This window comes from Bufo bufo, chromosome 3 (genome assembly GCF_905171765.1).
Source record: "Bufo bufo chromosome 3, aBufBuf1.1, whole genome shotgun sequence".
Taxonomy (NCBI): Eukaryota; Metazoa; Chordata; class Amphibia; order Anura; family Bufonidae; genus Bufo; species Bufo bufo.
In genome coordinates, this window is record NC_053391.1 from 376,766,588 (window position 1) to 376,790,069 (window position 23,482).

The 23,482-nt window shown below is 40.9% G+C and overlaps 1 protein-coding gene across 4 annotated transcripts in view; it reads right to left on the bottom strand.

Moving 5' to 3' along the window:
- BCAS3 (BCAS3 microtubule associated cell migration factor) overlaps positions 1 to 23,482 on the bottom strand; it is a 1,315,291-nt gene that overhangs the window by 571,598 nt on the left and 720,211 nt on the right. For 3 of the 4 annotated variants that reach the window (XM_040424687.1, XM_040424688.1, XM_040424686.1), the window contains one exon: positions 17,998 to 18,189. In XM_040424687.1, coding sequence (XP_040280621.1) covers positions 18,124 to 18,189 — 66 coding nt within the window. In that variant the 3' untranslated portion in view covers positions 17,998 to 18,123. Of the gene's footprint in view, positions 1 to 12,990; positions 13,089 to 17,991; positions 18,190 to 23,482 lie in introns of those variants that run through there. The other variant, XM_040424689.1, reaches the window with a different exon arrangement.

Here is a 23,482-nt window from a genome sequence, read left to right on the forward strand (position 1 = left end):
ACTGCCTTAAAGAGTTTGTGACGCCAGAAATCCTAAGGCCCTATCATTGCTAGTAATAAGACACCGATGACTACTCGAGCATTGCACTTGTTGCCCAGGGCAAATAAAGCAGATTGGGAGTTCATACAGCATTCACACATGATCACTGCTACATGAATGATGAGATGCAGCAGATAATTCAAAGCAGAAAGACGGGACTCTACATACAAACAAATAAGTATTAGTATGCTATCATACCATAAAGCATAACGTGTATTGTATAGTTCTCATAAGCAATGGTTGGTCAATAACATAGAATTAATAGAAATGCTGATCTCGATGCATACAAACATAGGGGCACATTTATTAAGACGCTGGTCTTAATAAGCCCTATAGTTTCTGGTGGATTGCCAAAGTTACATAGAGGCGCCGGCCTCTACATAACTTCGGCACATTCAGCACTGATTCGAAGGGTCCATTCAAACGTCCGTAAGTGTTTTGCGGATCCGCAAAACACGGACACCTGCAAAGTGCGATCCGCAATTTCAGACACCATCACAGACACTATAATAGAAAATGCCTTTTCTGGTCCACAATTGCGGACAAGAATAGGACATGTTCTATTTTGTCAGGAACGGAATTGCCGATCCCTAAAAAACGGATGCGGATACCGAAAATGCGGATTTGCATCCGTTCCAGCCCCATTGAAAGTGAATGGGTCCGCAAATTGCGGAACGAATGCAGACCCAAATTACAGACGTGTGAATGGACCCTAAATGTAAGGGTTCTTTCACACTTGCGTCAAAGTTTTCCGGTATTGAGTTCCGTCCTAGGAGCCCAATACCGTAAAAAACGAATCTGTTTTATCCTAATGCATTCTGAATGGAAAGTAATCCGTTCAGGATGCATCAGGATGTCTTCAGTTATGAGGTGGTATAAATGTGTCTAGTATGTGGTGGGTTGCACTGTGTATTATATAGAATGTGCCATTTTCAGAAAACTTTCAGAATTTGCTGTACATTAGTCAATCTGCTTTCTTATGCAAAATGTCTGTTTTATAATATTATTGAAGCAAGCTAAAAGCTCATGGACCCTGGTGCAAGAGTTCAGCTTTGGCCCCCCTTCCCTCAGTGCTTTATGGCCAGGGGCAGGGAAGCACATAGCCTTCTGTTAAGGCAAAAAGCACTCCCCTCCCCCCCCCCCCATGCCATATTCTTTACCTAATCACTTTCTTCCAGCCAGAGGACTAACCAAAATCTATGACAGAGTCCTCCTTGCATGCACTTTCTATAATACCAAGGGTCTTTGGGCCCCCTCAGGCTCTTGGACCCTGTAGCGACTGCTACCTCTGCACCCCCTATAGCTACACCCCTGCTACGGTTTAGGAAAGAAATTCCCATATACTGGAGAATGAATAGAACACTTACATATTACCCTCTGTGTCATCATTTCAGCCGCAGATCCATGGATCCCAGGTTTCTCTTCCGTCATGAAAGATGGCCGCATGGTTTCATAGACTACCTCATGCACACTGTGCATCAACAGTCCAAGACACTTCCTGCTTATCCAGCCCTGCTCTTGGATTGGCCAGTACTACCAATCTGTGAGCGGCATTAAGTGTCTTGGACTACCAAATGCACAGTATGCATGAGGAGGTCCGAGAAGCAGTGCGGCCATCTTGGATGCCAGAAGAGGAATTTGGGTATTAGAGGGTCTGCAGCAGGAATATGCATACTGTAATTAGAAAACAAGATTAATTATAAAATACAAATTTCAGTTTCAGTTCTATATCCTGTCTGCGACAGAACCTGGCAGATATCAAATATTACGTATTATCAGACATATAAGAGTATATACTACTGAATTGTAAAGAAAGAGAGCCTTCAGTAAGAAATCCCAAAATGTGTATTATCCAAGAGGATTATCCAAGTGTTTAATATTGAGGTCATCAATATCTGATCAGTGGGGGTTCAGCTTTGGTGAGTGCCACTGCTTTCTTACCAAGCACTGCGTTGTGCATTGCATAGTGGCTGTGCTTGGAATTGAAGCTCAGCAACATTCACTTGAATGCATCTAGGTCATGTGACTGGTGAATGCGACTTCACTGGCTTAGCTCAAACAGCTTATCATCGGGGGTGTCGAAAGTCGGACCCCCACCGATCAGATATTGATGACCAATCCTGAGAATAGACCATCAGTCCAGAGGAACAGGAAAACCCCTTTAATCACATAAATCATAACTGATTGCTTTTGTTCCGAATTTTGCTTTTATCAGTTCCAAACTAAAACTGTGACATGGGATATACGGGTTTCTGGACAAATGGGTGCCAGATTAAAGGAATTTACAGTGCATAGTGTACAACTTAACTGGTTATATAAACTTAGATTTTCATCAATGGAGGCCAGTAAATTATTTCCTGGATCAAATTAGTCACACCGCAAGCAACAGCGCCTTCTTTTCCCAGAGTCCATTTGATATGGCTACAGAGGAAGCGCTTTATTACAACCACGTGCTGGGCCACACGGAGATATTATGCAATCCAGTCCAAATCATAAAGAAGCAGCCTTCTGCATATACTAGAGAGTCAATGGAATACAATACAGGCAATCTAAGGGCTCTTTCACACTTGCGTTGTCCGGATCCGTCATGTACTCCATTTTTCGGAATTACACGCCGGATCCGGAAAAACGCCTAAGAACGCATATTTTTTTCTTTTCGGATGCGTTTTTCCGGGTTTTTTGGTAAGAGACTGATCCGGAAATCCTGAAGCCAACATCAACGTTTTTTTTACGGATTCGGTATGGGGCCGGATCCATACGACGGATCCGGAAAAAAAACATTGATGTTGGCTTCAGGATTTCCGGATCAGTCTCTTTTCGCGCCAGCCAAGTCCTTCCTACTTCCTGGCACAGACGCAACTTCCGGATCAGTCGTTGCGTCGTAACAACTGAAGATGTTAGGATGGATCCGGAATAATACATTTCAATGGGCTATTATTCCGGATCCGTCGATGCAGCAAGTGTTCAGGATTTTTGACGGGAGCAAAAAGCGCAGCATGCTGCGGTATTTTCTCCGGCCAAAAAACGTTCCGGTCCTGAACTGAAGACATCCTGATGCATCCTGAACGGATTACTCTCCATTCAGAACAAAAGCGCAAGTGTGAAAGAGCCCTAACATAGAGTATACTGTAGCAAAATATTATACAATGTACATGTCACCATTAATAATGCAGCATGCTGTAAATAAGGAAACTTTGGGACACATTTACTTATTCTGTCAGTTAAAACTTAGACTAAGCAGTCTGAATATGCAGCAAATTTATCAGAGGGGCTGATGAAAGATGATACGTTTGGTGCATGTTTATATCACCTATTGGTTGGCTTATTTTTCACCAAAACAGAGTGCGAAAATAGTGGCTATTTATGCCACTACTATGGCAGTAAAACGTTGCAAACTATGGTTACAACTTTTTGACCTTCTCGCCTCTTTTCTAAAGTGGTGAAAAAAGGAGGCAGGGCCTAGCAGGAGGGGTGGAGTCCACTGCATTTATTATAACTGATGACAGAAACTGGCGTAAGTTATAGCTCAAGTCTACTCCTGCCCCTAGCAGGTATAGATTTGTGTTTCTGGCACATGAGCTGCCAGAGATGAGACTAACTTATTAAGAGGAATTTGCCCCTTAATAAACTAGGCGCAACGTAAAACAGGGATCAAGACTGGTGTATGGGAATGTCAGTCTTGATAAATCTGCCCCAATGTCAAAACTTTTCACGCCCCCCTTTCCCCACTAAGTAGTATACTACAATGTTGACAGTGCTGTGTAATTCTGGGGCCAATTTGGAGCAACAGAGTTAAATCAAACAGCTGATCAGCGGGGGTGCGGGGTGCTAGATTCCCTGCTGATCAGCTAGTAATGGCTGATCCTGAGGAAACGGCTATTACTAAAAAAAAGAGGCTAGACAACCCCTTTAATGAATGTTGCAAATAGTAGATGGACCAGAATTATGGCTCAATTTGAGCTAGAATTCTGGAGCATTTTCATTAGTAAATGGGGCCCCATAAAGAGAACCTGTCACCACAAAATGCAGTGCAATCAAAAGGCAGCAGGTTATAGAGCAGGAGGAGCTGAGCAGATTGATAAAGAGTTTTATGCAGAAACATTCAGTAAAACTTGTAATTTGTAAATTCATATCTCTGCTCTTTCTTAGTTCAGTTATACATGGGGCCATCTTATTAGTGACTGACAGCTATCTCTATACAAATCTGTACAGAGAATATTTCTGGAAATAGCCAAATGGTATCACTGGTAATAGCCAAATGGTATCACTGGTAATAGCCAAATGGTATCACTGGTAATAGCCAAATAGTATCACTGGTAATAGCAAAATCATATCAATGGTAATAGCCAAATAGTATCACTGGTAATAGCCAAATCGTATCACTGGTAATAGGCAAATTCTGTCACTGGTAATAGCCAAATAGTATCACTGGTAGTAGCCAAATAGTATCACTGGTAATAGCCAAATAGTAACACTGGTAATAGCTAAATAGTATCACTGGTAATAGCCAAATGGTATCACTGATAATAGCCAAATGGTATCACTGATAATAGCCAAGTGGTATCACTGATAATAGCCAAATGGTATCACTGGTAATAGCCAAATAGTATCACTGGTAATAGCCAAATAGTATCACTGGTAATAGCCAAATAGTATCACTGATAATAGCCAAATGGTATCACTGGTAATAGCCAAATGGTATCACTGGTAATAGCCAAATGGTATCACTGGTAATAGCCAAATGGTATCACTGGTAATAGCCAAATAGTATCACCGGTAACAGTCAAATAGCATCCCTGGTAATAGCCAAATAGAACACTGGTAACAGTCAAATAGTATCAATGGTAATAGGCAAATGGTGTCACTGGTAATAGCAAAACCATATCACCGTTAACAGTCAAATAGCATCACTGGTACTGGTAATAGCCAAATGGTATCACTGACAACAGCCAAATGGTATTACTGGTAGTAGCCAATGGGCGGTCTTGAGCTCACAGAGAGCAGAGATTTACATGTACAAAATACAGAGGTTTAAGAGGGTGCAGTACACACAGCTTTTCCTTCAAAAAATACACTGCTCAAAAAAATAAAGGGAACACAAAAATAACACATCCTAGATCTGAACTAATTAAATATTCTTCTGAAATACTTTGTTCTTTACATAGTTAAATGTGCTGACAACAAAATCACACACAAAAAAAAAAATGGAAATCAAATTTTTTAACCCATGGAGGTCTGGATTTGGAGTCACCCTCAAAATTAAAGTGGAAAAACACACTACAGGCTGATCCAACTTTGATGTAATGTCCTTAAAACAAGTCAAAATGAGGCTCAGTAGTGTGTGTGGCCTCCACGTGCCTGTATGACCTCCCTACAACACCTGTGCATGCTCCTGATGAGGTGGCGGACGGTCTCCTGAGGGATCTCCTCCAAGACCTGGACTAAAGCATCTGCCAACTCCTGGACAGTCTGTGGTGCAACGTGACGTTGGTGGATAGAGCAAGACATGATGTCCCAGATGTGCTCAATTGGATTCAGGTCTGGGGACGGGCGGGCCAGTCCATAGCATCAATGCCTTCGTCTTGCAGGAACTGCTGACACACTCCAGCCACATGAGGTCTAGCATTGTCTTGCATTAGGAGGAACCCAGGGCCAACCGCACCAGCATATGGTCTCACAAGGGGTCTGAGGATCTCACCTCGGTACCTAATGGCAGTCAGGCTACCTCTGGCAAGCACATGGAGGGCTGTGCGGCCCTCCAAAGAAATGCCACCCCACACCATTACTGACCCAATGCCAAACCAGTCATGCTGGAGGATGTTGCACGCAGCAAAACGTTCTCCACGGCGTCTCCAGACTCTGTCACGTCTGTCACATGAGCTCAGTGTGAACCTGCTTTCATCTGTGAAGAGCACAGGGCGCCAGTGGCGAATTTGCCAATCTTGGTGTTTTCTGGCAAATGGCAAACGTCCTGCACAGTGTTGGGCTGTAAGCACAACCCCCACCTGTGGACGTCGGGCCTTCATATCACCCTCATGGAGTCTGTTTCTGACCGTTTGAGCAGACACAGGCACATTTGTGGCCTGCTGGAGGTCATTTTGCAGGGCTCTGGCAGTGCACCTCCTGTTCCTCCTAAGCTGCACTACCTGAGCCACTTGTGTGGGTTGTAGACTCCGTCTCATGCTACCACTAGAGTGAAAGCACCGCCAGCATTCAAAAGTGACCAAAACATCAGCCAGGAAGCATAGGAACTGAGAAGTGGTCTGTGGTTACCACCTGCAGAACCACTCCTTTATTGGGTGTGTCTTGCTAATTGCCTATAATTTCCACCTGTTGTCTATCCAATTTGCACAACAGCATGTGAAATTGATTGTCACTCAGTGTTGCTTCCTAAGTGGACAGTTTGATTTCACAGAAGTGTGATTGACTTGGAGTTACATTGTGTTGTTTAAGTGTTCCCTTTATTTTTTTGAGCAGTGTATATGTATATACATACAATATACATACGGTACATTTTCAAACAATAATACTTGGGTGCTAAAACTTAAAGGGATACCACAGACCACCACTAGATGTATGATCTGTTAGGGAATGTCCTAGGCATATGCCACAAATGTAGGCAAAGACAAAAAATATGTCTGTCTGCCGACACCACTATGGGAGCTGACCATTTTCTTATTGAATTTGATGTATAAGCAGTGGTGAGCTCCTAACCTAGAGGAGGCTGGAGGCAGATAACACTTTATCACTTAACTTTATGCAGCTTTTTATCAATGTTCTGACTGCTATAAGGAGATATAGAATAAGAAATCATTCAGCCACTAGATTTAGGTCTACAATACAAACAGAAATGTCCTTTATTTTCTTCCAGTTACTTAGGTCAGGCCAAATTAAATTGCTATAGTCACACATCTGTGTGAGTCACGATGATTTGATTACAAATGAAGTCATATCCTTGTCTTGTCACCAATGTAACATAAATGTAGATTCAATTAGAATGTTTTGCTGCGTATTATAAAGGAAATGCAGAGAGACTCCTGTGAAATGTAATGCGATGTTAACACGCTCATCACTGGAAGGAGGTATGTGGAGAGGCCATCAATGCCCTTCAGACACAAAAGAGGGGAAAATAAATGCGACCAGTGGCAATATGGCAACTTAGTTTTTTTCTAGGTGAGACAGAGAGATGAGCGGTGATAAGAGAAGGCGCCACAGAGCCTCCATCTCCTGGCGACAAGTAACAACACTCCGATAGGCATCAATTGTCCTCAGTGTAAGGTGCACGGCCTGGAATCACTTCCTGGTTCAAAGCAGCTAGTAAACTTTTTACAAGCCCTACTTCAGACCTGTTTACAGCTACAAACATCCTCATAAGATTTAAGTAAGTGATAAAAGCAACGTGCGGCCTATTGTAAATGGTAGAAAGCTCACCGTACTAGAGGGGCACTGTCAACCGGCTTTCAACAACACCATCAGCTGCAAGTTTCAACTATAATATGATACCTGACTAGATACCTGACTGAAAGTATGCTGGAAGAAGAATCACCTCCACTAAATGATAACCAAATGATCAAAATATAATTTGTTTAGCTAACTCTTTGCTGCCAGGTAGTTTACTGGGGAGCTATCAATACCTATATACAGTATATAATATTGGGATATACTTACATTTACAGTATACATTGTATTATATTTTATATAATTATTATTTTATATTTACATTTTATCATATTTCTTTGGAGTGCTGAATTTGCCTTTTATTGGACTCTGTGGATGGCTGATGCCACATGAATCCCGTGCACCCACTGGACTTGAGCCGACAAACTCCATATATTTTCATTTACAGTATAGTCCCTAAGATTAAAACCTAAAAGAAGGTAGCCCCCCCCCCCCTCCTTGTGCTGCTCCAACAGCTATGACTTTTAGAGGTACTGACTCCACAAGACCTCTTAATGCGTACTGTGGTATCTGGCATGATATTTGTCAGGTGCTTTCTACTGCCCTATCTGAGATCAGGATATGAAGCCGAGCTCTGTGACATATAGGTTTGTATAATTTGGCGCAGGATAACTTAGGTGTCTGAGTTAGGCTACATGCACACTACCGTACTTTGGGTCCACATCCAATCCGCATTTTTGCGGATTGCACACGGACCCATTTATTTGTATGGGTCTGCAAAAACTAAAGAACAGCTCACAGATGTCATCCATGTGCTGCCCGCATCTGTGTGGATGTTCCGCAAGATGTAGAACAAGTCCTATTCTTGTCCATTTAGCGGACAAGAATGGCCATGTCTATAAGGAAATTATAGCATGCACACAGACGGTATCCATATTTAACAGATCTGAGGATGTGGACCACAAAACGTTTATGGTCGTGTGCATCTAGCCGAAAAAGCAGAGTAAATCCTGACAGAATTCCCAAGAGAGGCAGTAAGAGTACTGACTATCCTGCCCACACAGGATGATTGGCCGTTCTGTATGCACACACTGATATAGGGAGAGCCGTCAATCACTGAGTGTGGGTGGGGTAATCAGGACTCTCACTGTCTCTCCCAGGAGTCATGTCAGGTTCTAAACCACTACTTGAAATCATGTAAGAGTATAATATTAAATTATTCTTTTAGAACAACAAATAAGTATAAAACATTATCTCCAGCCCATGCCTCAAATATTACACACTAAAACATGCAATAAATATATTGAAGAAACTTTAGAATAAAATAACATTTGAACTGAAAGATAATATAAACCAGATTCCACCATAAGGAAGGAATCTAATGGCCAATAAGCCTTTTATTGCCACTGTGCATAATTAAAAGTGCTGTCCACAAATCCCTTTCCTTAGGCAGCTCCCTTCTCCCTTTCCCTAGGCAACTCCCCAGAAGGAGAAGCATTTATGAGGATATAGGACATATAGGTCCTGACACTGGCACTTTACTTAAGCTCCATTAGGAGTGGCACATGCAAGGTGAGCTATGGCATTATGTATGGTGCTTGGGACAGAACACAGTGGAGTATGACCCACGTACCAGGAAAAGAGCTGAGGAAATAATCTAGCCACTGACATAGACAACAGAGCTCTACATGCCACTAGTATGGCCCACCAATGAAAAATGAGATTGGTGACACTAACGGACAGGGGTGGACTGGGAACTTAAAGTGGCCATCGAAAAAAAATTAAAGTGGCCCCATGCAGTAGGTGAGTCCAATAAAAAAAAAGGTGGGGCAACACAAGTAGGCAGGTCTAACACAAGCCATAAGTAGACAGGGACAACAGAAGTAGGTGGGGCCGGCACAACATACCAACCGAGCAGAACCAAATACCACAGTGCAGAATAAAATACTGCCCTATTACCATAGAGGACAGAAATAGAGTTGAATTCAGGAGGGGACCTGCGTCTGCTGGCCAGATACATAAGTACATGGTGCTCTTAGCATGAACTAATGCTGAGAGCAGCAGACCGTTCTATGGCCAGTCCACCACTGCTAACGGAAATAAGAGGAGGTTAGGTGGGTCTTGTAGCTACTGCTTAATTAAACTTTTCTTGGCTTTGTCTTGAACATGCCTTTAATATAGATACAACTATCACTCCAAATGATTGTTCTTGCATCATATTACAGTAGAAGGTCTCTTCTTTAAAAGCCTTCAAACCAGCATGACACCTTGAGATGACACATCAGGGTTTTCAGACGCTCTTCTAAATCCCATATGTTATTGTAATGCACATTATACCCTGCAGGCAGAAAATCTGCACTCCTCAAACTGTCAAAAGGTAACACAACTGCTGGATTATGATTCACCTGCAAATAGAAAAAAAGACCAGGCTGCCTATCCACCAGTGAGTGATACAATGTGCAAGTCATACAGCAATACCACAATTATGTCTTAAGATGTGCTGCAATGTTGGTACAAGAAAGTAAGCATGAGACATAAACCACATTCTGTGCTGAATTTGTGAAATACCACACTGTTCTTGAGGTTTAAGTACCAAATGCAATGTGACTGTATATGGCATCATCTAAGAACAAGAATTTAGACTGTAAGCTGACCTGACAGATATCAAGTCCTGAAAACAAATCCAATGTACAATTGATAATGCAGTATGGCTGCCATTTGCTCAGTTTTCAAAAGGACAGCAGTGTTTAGGATCCCCCAGTGCTGATCTAACGAAAGCGGTTTTGGTTTCAGTGATCTGAAACCGGAACATTTTACGGCATACTATGGCACAATATAGTGCAGAAACATTAAGGAATATTATACCCACTGCAGAGGTACAGAAGACCACAATGCTTTCATTAAATTCTGCATAATCATATGAACGACAATTATATGGACCAAAAAATATTTACAAGAGATGTCATGGCTATATCGTTTTCTAAAATCCATACATGTAGACAATGAGTATCTGCGACTTTCCTTGTCCAAAATTTTATGCACAATAAAAAGGGGTTGTCCAGCCTAGGAGATGACAACCTCAATGGTCGTAACCTGTGCTCAATTATAAAACAAAAAAGCGACTCTTCTGTCCTCAGTTCCTCCTTTCCCATGGTGCTGCCCGGTTCTCAACCGCTTGGTCTTGTGACTATTGTGGCCAATTACCTGCCTCTGCAGTTACATGTGCTAAAATGGCACATCAATGCTAGTGATGTGCGAGTGATGTGCCATTCTAGCACATGACCACTGAGTCCAGTGACCACAGAGGCCACAAAACCAATCAACTTCCGGTTCAGCAACTGGGGCAGTGGCACAGGAATGGAGGGATTGAGGACAGATGAGTGTTTTTTTCCTTTAATGGACACATGTTCCGGCCATTGGGCTTGTCGGCTCCTGAGCCAGTCAACCCATTTAATTCAACAATAACCCAGGACATATTTACTTAGCCATAGAGTTAGATCATAGAATCCTGTTTGAAACAGCCGTCAAGGGTAGCTTAAAGTCTATGGACATCTTTGATATTGAAAAAATATTTTGTTAGCGGTTACCAAGTGGTTAAGTGGCACTACATTTCAGTATGCAATCTTCAGACCCCCTGACATTACAGTGCACCAAGCTTCTAGTTTTAGAATTTGCCCATGTGGACATGGCTACCCCAATAACAAATGATGAGAGCTGTGAGGTCTTTGTGTCCAGGATGCTGATGCCTTCACTGGTTCCCATGAATAAGAAAAGCTTCATTCCTGGACTGATTTCTCCTTCTACAGCTCAAAAGAGACCTCCTCTCACCTGTAGTGACTGTCATTGATGATGAGGAGTAAATGAATCCCCCTCTCCTGTAGAGTTTGTAGTGGGTGGTCTGCTGTCTCCTTACACTTGTATCTAGCTTAATTGAGTCTCCCCCAGAAAACTGCCTTGTGTTTGCCTCCTTTCCATCTACAACCTGTGTGAGCTGCCCTTCTTGTATGGTATCCCCCCTCTTCAAACTGACATGTAAATCTCCTGCCCCTCCATGTTTCTTTCTTTAGGCTTATGTTCACACGTTAACTTTTTTCATTACAGGCTGACCGTCAGACTTCTGCCACAGATTTACAGTTTGTCATTGTGCAGATCCAAAAGCAAATTAGATCCATTTACGTCACATGTGCTGTATGAACTATAACACAGACTCCCATTGACATTAGTAGGAGGTGGCTTGTGTATTTATTTCATGTGGATTTCAGCACAGTCTATGCACCGGAATCCGTGTGAAAAATTAACTGTGAGAACACACGCTTACACTGAGAAAAAGGTGCAGTAACAGGATTCATGTCACATTCAGCAGCACTACCTGCTATGACAAGGACTTACACATAGGCCTCATGCACACAACCAATTTGCAGAACGGCACGGACAGACTTTAATATAACTGCCTATTCTTGTCCGCAAAACAGACAAGAATAGGACAGGTTATATTTTTTTGCGGACCACGGAACGGAGCAACGGATGCGGACAGCACACGGAGTGAATGGGTCCGCATCCAAGCCGCAAAAACTGCGGCTCAGATGCGGACCAAAACAACGGTCGTGTGCATGAGGCCATATTCTGCTGATGTAAAATTGCTTCATTTTCCACTTAGGGAGATAATGAACAATTTAAAAATCATTGTAAAGGTGTCCATAGGCTTTAAGAGCTGACCGAATACAGATTCATTACTATTCAGCAGGTTGATGAGTTATTTACATCTGTTTTCAGTTTGGTAAGGGTTGCAGACAACTATTAATTTGTGATTTACCTCTAAAGATATTACATCATTGGTCTCTACATAGGTTTGGGCCTATTTTAATTTAAATTAGGCCATGCCATAATATTATACCATATTATATGCATACATGGAAATACTGCCTAAATTCGAGGTATCAAGGATGTCTTTTTGTTAACAGTTAACAGTATCAATGCCCGTAAAACTGTAATATGCTGAAATCTACGGATGACAGTTCTTGTTTCAAATATGCATAACATATCTTTATTGTAAATCTTTATTTTAAATCCATTGTTTTATCCTCCAAACAACCTATACAAATCCATTTTTGTGTTTGTTACAGTTTCTTTTTACTGTTTAAAACCCTCAATCCACTCAACAATCTCTCAGGGGATTTCTGAATCACTATGGATTAAAATCCTCTTCGACTCCTAACTGCTTCACTAATACTTTGCATTTAATAATTCTACTTGTGAGAGATTTTATTTGACAAAATCCCCTCGCACCCCATGCTGGCATACAGCTGCACAGGAGCCTTAAACCCAGTCTTTCTATCATTATATTTAAAGTATGTAAGAGTTGGGGCAATTAATAATTCCTGTTTTGTTTCTGCATTTCAATAGATTACCTTACAGCATCTGACACTTTGCTAGGAATCATTAAATAATAGTAACAACCTAATTACACAAAGCAAAAATGTGATCCCAAACCCTTTACTCCAAAAAAAAAAGGTCCTCCTTTATGGCCATTTGACCATTAAAGGATTTTCCTACCTGAGGTGGCATCAATAACTGTAGAGCCTCCTCTGCGATCAGCAGTAGGCCGAGGAGATCCTGGCATGCTTACAGGCTCAGAGCGAACAGGTTGGATTCTGTAAGACATGTTTGTTTGAAGATTTTCACAATATATTTTTTTAACTTTTATAAAAATACTGTCAATGGTAAATGAGATGATGTAAGTAAAAGAGTATGTTTACCTTTGAATACCAATTAAAAAAAATAAACAAGTAACTTCCTAAATACATTCCTTTATCTTGAAATGATCCCAGTTTACAGATGGTGTTTTAAATCTCACCTGCATACAAATAAGGTTTCTTTCACACTGCTGGCAGTAGCTTTCTGGATCAGCTGGATGCAACGGGAATGCTCATCAGCCCCATTGAGAATCTCAATACCGGAAAAAAAAACGTTTCCGTTTAGTCCTCATACATTCTGAATGGAAAGAGTTCTGTTCAGAATGCATCAGGATGTCTTCCGTTCTGGCCGCATTCCGTTTTGTGAACAGACACAAAACCGCTGCAAGCTGCGGTTTTGTGTCTGGTCATAAAAATTGAAAAAAACAAGATCCGTCACCTATTGACTTTCAATATATTTAGTAACGGATCTGTTTTTTTCCGTTTTGATTTCACACAACCTCATCCTAACGGAACAGATGCATCCTGACGTGCAAAATCAAATAAAAGTAGCCTAATATGATGTATGAAAAACTATCACCCTGCACTACAGACCCAAGTAAGCAGTTAAACGTGTGTCTTTTGACAAGCTTGTCAACTACCTCCAATAGAAACCAGCAGAATTGTGAACCTAACTCTGGTTGCTATTATATTTTACTGGTTTTTATGGCTACACATTCTTTTCAGTGACTAAAAGTGTGTCAAACTGATAAAATTCAATGGCTTAATTTTGTAGCAATTCAGCAGCAGGTGGGGCCAGAAAATGTCCACAGGTAGTAGTGAATATATAATATTAGAATCCTAATCACAAGGTCATTCTTGTAATTCACCTGCCCACACCCTCCATGCTTTCCTCTGGATGAAGCTGATCAGAACTGGTTAAACATCCAGTTCAGCCACACTTATTTATTTTAGTAACTTACTTATCAGTCAAATCAAAACCTGTAAGTTCTGTTGAAACAACATGATTAAGAAGTGAAAAGAGACGGAAATAAGTTCAAATACAAACACATTAAATGAGTCTTTTTAATAGGGTAAAGTAAAATAAATGAAATATATTATAACTCTGATGAGCATATGTGCTAGCCTCAGTTAAACACTAAATGTAAACTGGTATAAGGTGTTCTCTCAGTATGATGGTTTTTTTCACCAAAGTAGCAAAATCTATACTCGGTATCAGAGCTGAAAGGGTTTTCGCATGTATGTGCATCTGCATGTACGTTGCTAGAGTATGTATCCAGTGTGCATGTACATGTGCATGTATGTGATTGTATTCATCTGTAAGTGTTGGTATCTAGTGATTATAGGTACAGTGGCATGCAAAAGTTTTAGGCAGCCCTGGTCACAATTGCTGTTACTCTGAACAGTTAAGCAAGGTTGAAGATGAAGTAATCTTCAAAATGCATTAAAAGTTAAAGATGACGCATTCCCTTACTATTTTGAGAAAAAAAAATCTTTATTTTAATCTTTTACATTTTCAAACAAACAAAAATGGAAAAGGGCCAGAATCTAAAGTTTGGGGATCCTGCAATGGTTAGTACCTAGTAGCACCCCCTTTGGCAAGTATCACAGCTTGTAAATGCTTTTTGTAGCTTAGCAAAGAGTCTTTCAATTCTTATTTGAGGTATTTTTATCCATTCTTCCTTTCAAAAGTCTTCCAGTTCTGTGAGATTCCTGGGCTTTCTTAAATGCACTGCTCTATTGAGGTCTATCCACAGATTTTTAATGACGTTCAGATCAGGGGACTATGATAGCCATGGTAAAACCTTCAGCTTGTGCCTTCTGAAGTAGTTTCAGGTTGCCCCATTTTCTCAGAGTGAAAATGTAATTAAGTTTCTTGCATGGCAAGACCACTTACTGTTATCTCACATATATATTCTTATTATTATAGCCAAATTTACCACCCTAACTCCTCCCACAGTTTTTACACTACATAGACAGTAATATAACAAAACGTGCGGATTGTTCCAAATTGGTGTGCTATTACTTTGTGGAACGTTTCACCAAATGTTTCCCGAAATCTCAGCGTTTTTGTGGCAAAATTGGTCCCAAAGGAATGAATGGCGGAATGTTCAAAACTAGAGTGGGAGCTGACAAAAGCTAGAGTGTGAGCTGAAAAATCAGGACATGATTTCTAAACATCCACCACTCCTTCATTTTCAAGCCCACCTACACATATCTTATATCAAAACGTTCAGCTATCCCTGCTGCCACTAAAAATGTCCACGGCTAAGCCACAGTCCTGATAGTTTTCACAATATGACCATTTGTTTGCAACTCACGCCACCCATTGACATTCATTGAAACTCCACGCTAGCCACCTCAAATTTGAAGGGCAATTTCTAAACTGCGACTGTGCCTTCATTTTTTAATATTTCAGAGACATACACAATATAAATCTCTTCGCTGTAAGGATTTATAACTTTTAAACTACAACAGTTTGAAGATGGCAACTGCCAGTTGAAGTGAGCAAGTTGGAGCAGTTTGTTTTTAACCGCTCTTCTCTGCCCTTGCTGTAGAGTGACTTGCCATAGGAACCCAGGTGTGTGAGCAGCCAGCAGAGTGAAAAAACTAGAGTGTGAGCTGATAAAATCAGGACATCATTTCTAAACTGCCACCACTCTCTCATTTTCAAGCCCACCTACACAAATCGGCTGCTAATGTTTTATAATGTATGTTTTAATGTAACTGTGGAAGCACTTTGGGCAACAACATTGCAATTGAATGTTCTATATAAATAAATAAAGTTGAAATGCATGTCTCACTCTATTAAGCTTGCCATGTGCACTTTTTAAATTTGATCAATCAATTGGTTAGTGTAATGTTTACTTTCTTACTCACTTCAAACACTCCACACAGTTACTCTGCCCACTCCATAAAGTTACTCTGCCCAGTCCAACCTTTCCAAAGTTACTCCAGCCACTCCAACCACACATAGTTACTCAAGCCACTCCACCCAGTTACTCCGCCCACTCCAGTTGTAGACTACTGGTGGAGGCAAGAACTCTCACACAATTTCCCCAGAAATTGTAGCTTTTCTAGTTGAGAAATGGAAGTTAACAAGGAACAGTCGGAGGTCAAGAGAAGGTCTGGAAGACTAAGAAAAAATTTCAAACACAGCTGCTGGTAGGATTGCTAGAAAGGCAAATCAGAACCCCTGTTTGATTGCAAAAGACCTTCAGGAAGATTTAGCAGAATCTGGAGTTGTGGTACATTGTTCTACTGTTCAGCAACATCTGCACAAATATGGACTTCATGGAAGAGCCATCAGAAGAAAACCTCTCCTGCGTCCTCACCACAAAACAAAAACATTTAAACAAGCCTGATGCATTTTGGAAACAAGCTCTGTTGACTGATGAGGTTAAAATAGAGCTCTTTGGCCACAATGAGCAAAGGTTATGTTTGAAGAAAAAAGGGCACAGCATTTCATGAAATAACACCCTCTCCAACCATAAGCATGGGGTGGATCAATTATGCTTTGGGGTTGTGTTGTAGCTAATGGATCAAGGGGAAGATTCCATGGGTAGAGGGAAAAGAACGGATTCAATGAAATTTCAGCAAATCCTGGAAGCAAACATAACACCAACTGTAAAAAAGTTGAAGTTGAAAAGAGGATAACTTCTACAACTGGATAATCCGAAACAAACCTCAAAACCCACAATAGACTACCTCAAAAGGCGGAAGCTGAAGGTTTTACCATGGCTCTCACAGTCTCCTGATCTGAACATCATTGAAATTGATGGCCCAGGAATCTCACAGAACTGGAAGACTTTTGCAAGGAAGAATGGATAAAAAATCACTCAAATAAAAATTGAAAAACTCTTGGCTAGCTACAAAAAGCATTTACAAGCTGCCAAAGGGGGTCTACTAGGTACTAATGGGTGCTACTAGGTACTAACCATGCAGGGTGGCCAAACTTTAGCTTCTGGCCCTATTCATTTTTTGTTATTTTGAAAATGTTATAAAATGAAAAAAACTTCACAGTAAAAGTAATTGTGATGAGGGGTGCCCACACTTTGCATGCCACTTTATGTACCTAAATGCAGTGATTATATAAGTGTTCATGTATGAATTGAGGGGAGGCATTAATCAATTGCACAGTTTTTTCTGTCACTTTTAAATCTGTCTGGAAGTTTACATAGGGGAACCCAAGACAAGCAGCTTAGGTCGGCGAGCAAACAAGCTGGGTCCCAGCACTGGGGATCTAGTAAGTAAGATCACAATGTGGGTCCCACCAGTCAGAAAGGTCTAGAAATTAGTGCACAAACCTCTTTAAATAGCCAATTTGTAACTACCTACAAAAGGAACTGACACACAGGGCAGATTTTATTAGCCACAGTAGAGCTGTATTTACATGAACCGCAAAACAACAACGTTCGTATGCATGAGCCCTAAGAGCTCGTTCACACGAACATGTGAAGCCCGTACCCATGCTGTGGACCCGCAAATTGTGGTCACAATGCACAGGCATTGTTCGTGGGGCAGCGCATGGGGATCGCAGACCCATTCACTAGAATGGGTTCGCGATCCTTCCGTTCCGCAAAATGATAGAGCAAGTTCTATCTTTTTGCAGTGCGGAAGCACGGAACGGAACGTCAAAAAGCACTACCGCAGTGCTTCCGTAGTGTTCCGTTTCTTCCGTTTCGGCACTGTTAGAGATGGCCATCAAGTCTCCTTAAAAATGTCACACTATATAAATTATATTCAAATTGACTCATTTTATAACAAGCGAATAAGACAAATTGGAATAATTTAAATAGGAAAATCAGCAGTAACAGTAAAGAAAATAAAAACAAAACATAATTGTGCATAGAAAATCTACCTAAGGCTGTTTAAATCAAGGTCATCTGTGTCAAACTCCAGCAAAGGCTGTGGGGTATCACTTGGAGCATGTGAGTGGAGGACTGAGGAGCTAGAAGAGATCACAGTTGTTTGGCCTGAAGGATGGATAGTTTTAAACTGAAACTGAGGTCCCATCCACAATCGTCTGTGAGGTCCTGTATGTGTGGACTATTTCCACCTGGAATATGATAAGAAATGGCAGTGATCAATGCTGCTTACACATGAAAATCACTAATTACAAAAGAAAGCGCAATAAAGAAAGTTCCTGTAACCAGATATTCAGCATGGAACACAAATATCACAAACATTTGTGAATAATACATTCTATACTCGAGTTTTTAGTCCTCTTAAAAATGTTACTATTGAAGTTTACTGTCATTCACATATAGCCTATGTTCAACTGCATTTATTTAAAGGGATTGTCCAGCAGGGAATACATTTTCTCAAAGGGCACAAAGTGGGTTAAAGAGATTGTTCCAAGAAAAATATTCTATAATTTTCAAACCAGTGCATGGATCTGAATACTTTTGTAAGTGCATGCAATCAAATTTTTGCATCACCAATGGATTATTTAATAAAACCAATTTGCATACTGCCACCTGCTGTTGGTTCTTTTCCTTTCTCTGTCCACATCAGTAACATGGCTGAGGTGGTTGGACATGCTCAGTTTCATCCTTCAATTGCCACCAGCCCTACTACCGTGTGACTGTGCTGCCATCTTGAAATAAATCTAGCATAGCAATTGGAGCAACAACATGGTAGAGCTCTGGATCCATGTGAGGTACAGGGTTGGATCTAGCTTTATTAGAAAAAGATTGTCACATACTATATGAAGTATTCTTGTAAATTTTTTACATTATTCATAGCCCCTTAAAAAAAAGGCATATTCAGCTCAACGATCCCCCTTTGCTACCAATCTGAAGCTTAGCAAGTCCCCACTGGTCTTCTACCTCCTGGTCCCATCTCAACACACAGGAAAAGCCCATGCACGCAGTACTAACCACAGCAATAAACTGACTCAGCGAGCAGACCATTTCAATAGAGAGATTTATTTCAGTGGGAGTAATTAACCACTATCAATAAGCAAATAGAGGTTATGGGACTCCAGTTCTTTCTACAGGTGAGAGTAACAGAGTTTGGGTCTTGCACCTATATCCCAAAAATATGCCATTAAGTATAAGGTGGGAATACTCCTACAAATAAACCAGACAAGTGGTTTCTGTACATTCTCAAATGTTGGACAGAACTGCAAGCATCACACAAAAAAATATTGGCAGATTTCTACTTCACATACAAAGACAGTGTACATGTAGTTCAATATTAGCTTGAAAATTTGTGTGCATGAAATCATCAGTCTAATACTGTAAACCAACATCTAATATGTTGCAATTGTTGTGCATAATTATAGCAATATTCCTAATTTTGAAATATCTTCATATCTATCCTGTCATCATTTTAACAAATAAATCCAACCTTTTACATGAGGCAATAATGTAAAAGAATGAGAAAAGGAAAATCCTACTGAACCATGTTACTGCCCTTGAGATTGTTCTACGTTTATTTTCCATTCGCTCTTCCACTTTTTCCTTACACTGACCCAGCTGAGAAAATATTTGGAAATTTGTAAGGGAATTAAACATTTTTTATTAATCTGTAAGAATTCATAAATGTAACACTGAATGTTAATAAATGTTATTTTAGAATAAACAGGATTGTGGTTTAACACAAGCCATGTTTTACACAATAATTCACGGCAAACACATGTTCTTTTAAAGCAAATTCAGCAGATATAAAAACAGCAATGAAAAAGTAGCCTGGGGAAAATTCTTTGCATTTATGAAAATGAATACAGTCTTTTTTTCCCAGTGGCAGGTTATAGCATAAGTCCATTACTGGCCAACAATAGTAGCTCAGATCATTGTGCACCTGTAAAATAGGATTGAACATTTCCACCACTCGCCCTAGGAATAATGACTATATAGTCTTTAACTTCATCAATAGGTTTACATACAGAAAACCTATAAGGGTCACATATAAACCACTACAACGCCTATTAGGAAAATGTGTATGCACTAATAATAATCACACATTAGTTACTAAAAAGTTGAATCTTTATTAGCATCACATGAAAAACATATTACATCATAATTATGTTAAAAGAGACACATAAAAATCCACATCGTACAAAAGATGAGGGACACCTGGAAGGAAATTGGCCAAATACAAATGGTACTGTATACGTGGAAAAATATTCGCAACGCATCCGGACCTAATCTGGACACGCTCGTCTCCAAGGGGCCTAAAAAGGTCTTGGGCAACCAATGCATGATGTGTATCAGGAACAGTGATGGTCAGTTCGCAGTGTTCGCCAGCGAACACATGCGGGCTGCCATCTTTAGTAAGGTAGACTCACCCTTCCGGCGATGCACAGGTAAGCCCTTACTGTGCCTGTGCCGGGAGCCAGTCTGAAATCAAATGCAGTCACCGGGAGCAGGCAGTTCTGAGAACAGCCGCCGGGGGCCTTCATCGGGCTAAAGATGGCAGCCTGCATGTGTTCGCTGGCGAACACTGCGAACTGGCCATCACTGGTCAGGAAGTCTGAGAGGCGGTATGGCCATATTGGATGGCAGAAAAAGAGCCCGAAAATAGGCAGATCTGCAACTAAAAAGATGAAAAGGAGAGCACTAGGCAATCGTTCTGCTCATTCTCCAGTTAATATGAAGTTTTATTCTTGAACCAGACAGTGCTTTAAAATGGGTCAGTCAGGTCTCTATTTTCTTACAAAGGCACAGGAGATAACACTATTGTGCATGCTCATAGAAATGTAATGGAACAGAACCATGACACCAATGTGACTATTGGCCAAAATTAATTTTCACAAATGCACTGCACGAGATTAACCAAGCAAATGCCATTTCAGACAGCTTAAAGCTTGTTTATTTACTGGGGCTGGAGAGATCATACAATTTTGTCTGCCCTGTGTCATACCTCCGAACATTTGAATCCCCATTCATAGGACTTAACCTGCTCCACCCATGAACGTTCACAAAACATCACTGAACTGTTAATATTTGGGCACATTTGCATGTGAGGCCAGTTTCACAGAATAATTCCACACAAGGAAGGCAGATGGGAAGCTTGATGCCAGAAAAGTACAGCAGAAAGCGCCATTCTGCCTGCCAGCTGAAACCAGAACAGAACCAGGACACCACAGTGACTAATGGCCAAAATTCATTTCAAACAAATGTAATGCATAAGATTCAGCAGGCAAATTTATGACAGCTTAAAGTCTACTGATTTACTGCCGGGACTGCAGGGAATATAAAATCTCTCAAGCTCCCAATACTTGAATCCTCATTTATAGGACATTCTAAACCTGCTCCACTCAGGAATGCCCACAAAATCTAACAGAACTGGCAATTTTGGGGCACATTTGCATGCTCCCTGCATTTGTTTCGAAGAATAATTCCACAAAAAAGGCAGGTAGGAGGCGTGCTGTACTCTATTCTATTACTGAAAATCTCAAATTGATAAAGGGAGGAAAAGGCGAACTGAGAGCCCTGGAGAGACATAGCATGGGCCTGACTGGCTGTATCTCTTATGCAGGGATCAACTCTTCACAACGGTGTGGGGACCTGAACCAAGGATTATTGAAAGGATATAAAGGGAAAACTGGTACAGATTCCTCTTTTCCAGATGTCATCAGTGTTTTAATCTTTACTTTGGGCCACCTTACCTCTATATGCTCTACTGAAAACAGGTGTTGGGATCATTTTATCATATTAAGGAACTACTACACATTTTCAAAGTACAGTGCTTCAAACCAATTAACTCAGGTATGAGATGTTTGGGGCTTAGGTACTGGGGCTCCACCATTGGCCAAGTCTTCAAGATAAAAATGCCAGCTTCCTAGTGTTGTGCTCATTGCTTATGGACCACACTTAAAGCTGCAACACTTATCGGTGGATTTTAATGTTGTAACATAAAGGCTACATAATTTCTCTTACCTGCTGGAGCTATTGTTTTATGGTTTCACTACAGTTGCAAAAAAAAGTATGTGAACCCTTTGGAATTATATGGATTTCTGCACAAATTGGTAATAAAATGTGATCTGATCTTCATCTAAGTCACAACAATAGACAATCATAGTCTGCTTAAACTAATAACACACAAATAATTAAATGTTACCATGTTTTTATTGAACACACCATGTAAACATTCACAGTGCAGGTGGAAAAAGTATGTGAACCCCTAGACTAATGACATCTCCAAGAGCTAGTTGGAGTGAGATGTCAGCCAACTGGAGTCCAATCAATGAGATGAGATTGGAGGTGTTGGTTACAGCTGCCCTGCCCTATAAAAAACACACACCAGTTCTGGGTTTGCTTTTCACAAGAAGCATTGCCCGATGTGAATGATGCTTCACACAAAAGAGCTCTCAGAAGACCTACGATTAAGAATTGTTGACTTGCATAAAGCTGGAAAGGGTTATAAAAGTATCTCCAAAAGTCTTGCTGTTCATCAGTCGACGGTAAGACAAATTGTCTATAAATGGAGAAAGTTCAGCACTGCTGCTACTCTCCCTAGGAGTGGCCGTTCTGTAAAGATGACTGCAAGAGCACAGCGCAGACTGCTCAATGAGGTGAAGAAGAATCCTAGAGTGTCAGCTAAAGACTTCCAAAAGTCTCTGGCATATGCTAACATCCCTGTTAGCGAATCAGCGAAACGTAAAACACTAAACAAGAATGGATTTCATGGGAGGATACCACAGAGGAAGCCACTGCTGTCCCAAAAAAAATTGCTGCACGTTTACAATTTGCACAAGAGCACCTGGATGTTCCACAGCAGTACTGGCAAAATATTCTGTGGACAGATGAAACCAAAGTTGAGTTGTTTGGAAGAAACACACAACACTATGTGTGGAGAAAAAGAGCACAGCACACCAACATCAAAACTCATCTCAACTGCGAAGTATGGTGCTGGGGGCATCATGGTTTGGGGCTGCTTTGCTGCGTCAGGGCCTGGACGGATTGCTATCATCGACGGAAAAATGAATTACCAAGTTTATCAAGACATTTTGCAGGAGAACTTAAGGCCATCTGTCCACCAGCTGAAGCTCAACAGAAGATGGGTGTTGCAACAGGACAACGACCCAAAGCATAGAAGTAAATCAACAACAGAATGGCTTAAACAGAAGAAAATACGCCTTCTGGAGTGGCCCAGTCAGAGTCCTGACCTCAACCCGATTGAGATGCTGTGGCATGACCTCAAGAAAGCGATTCACACCAGACATCCCAAGAATATTGCTGAACTGAAACAGTTCTGTAAAGAGGAATGGTCAATAATTACTCCTGACCGTTGTGCACGTATGATCTGCAACTACAGGAAACGTTTGGTTGAAGTTATTGCTGCCAAAGGAGGTTCAACCAGTTATTAAATCCAAGGGTTCACATACTTTTTCCACCTGCACT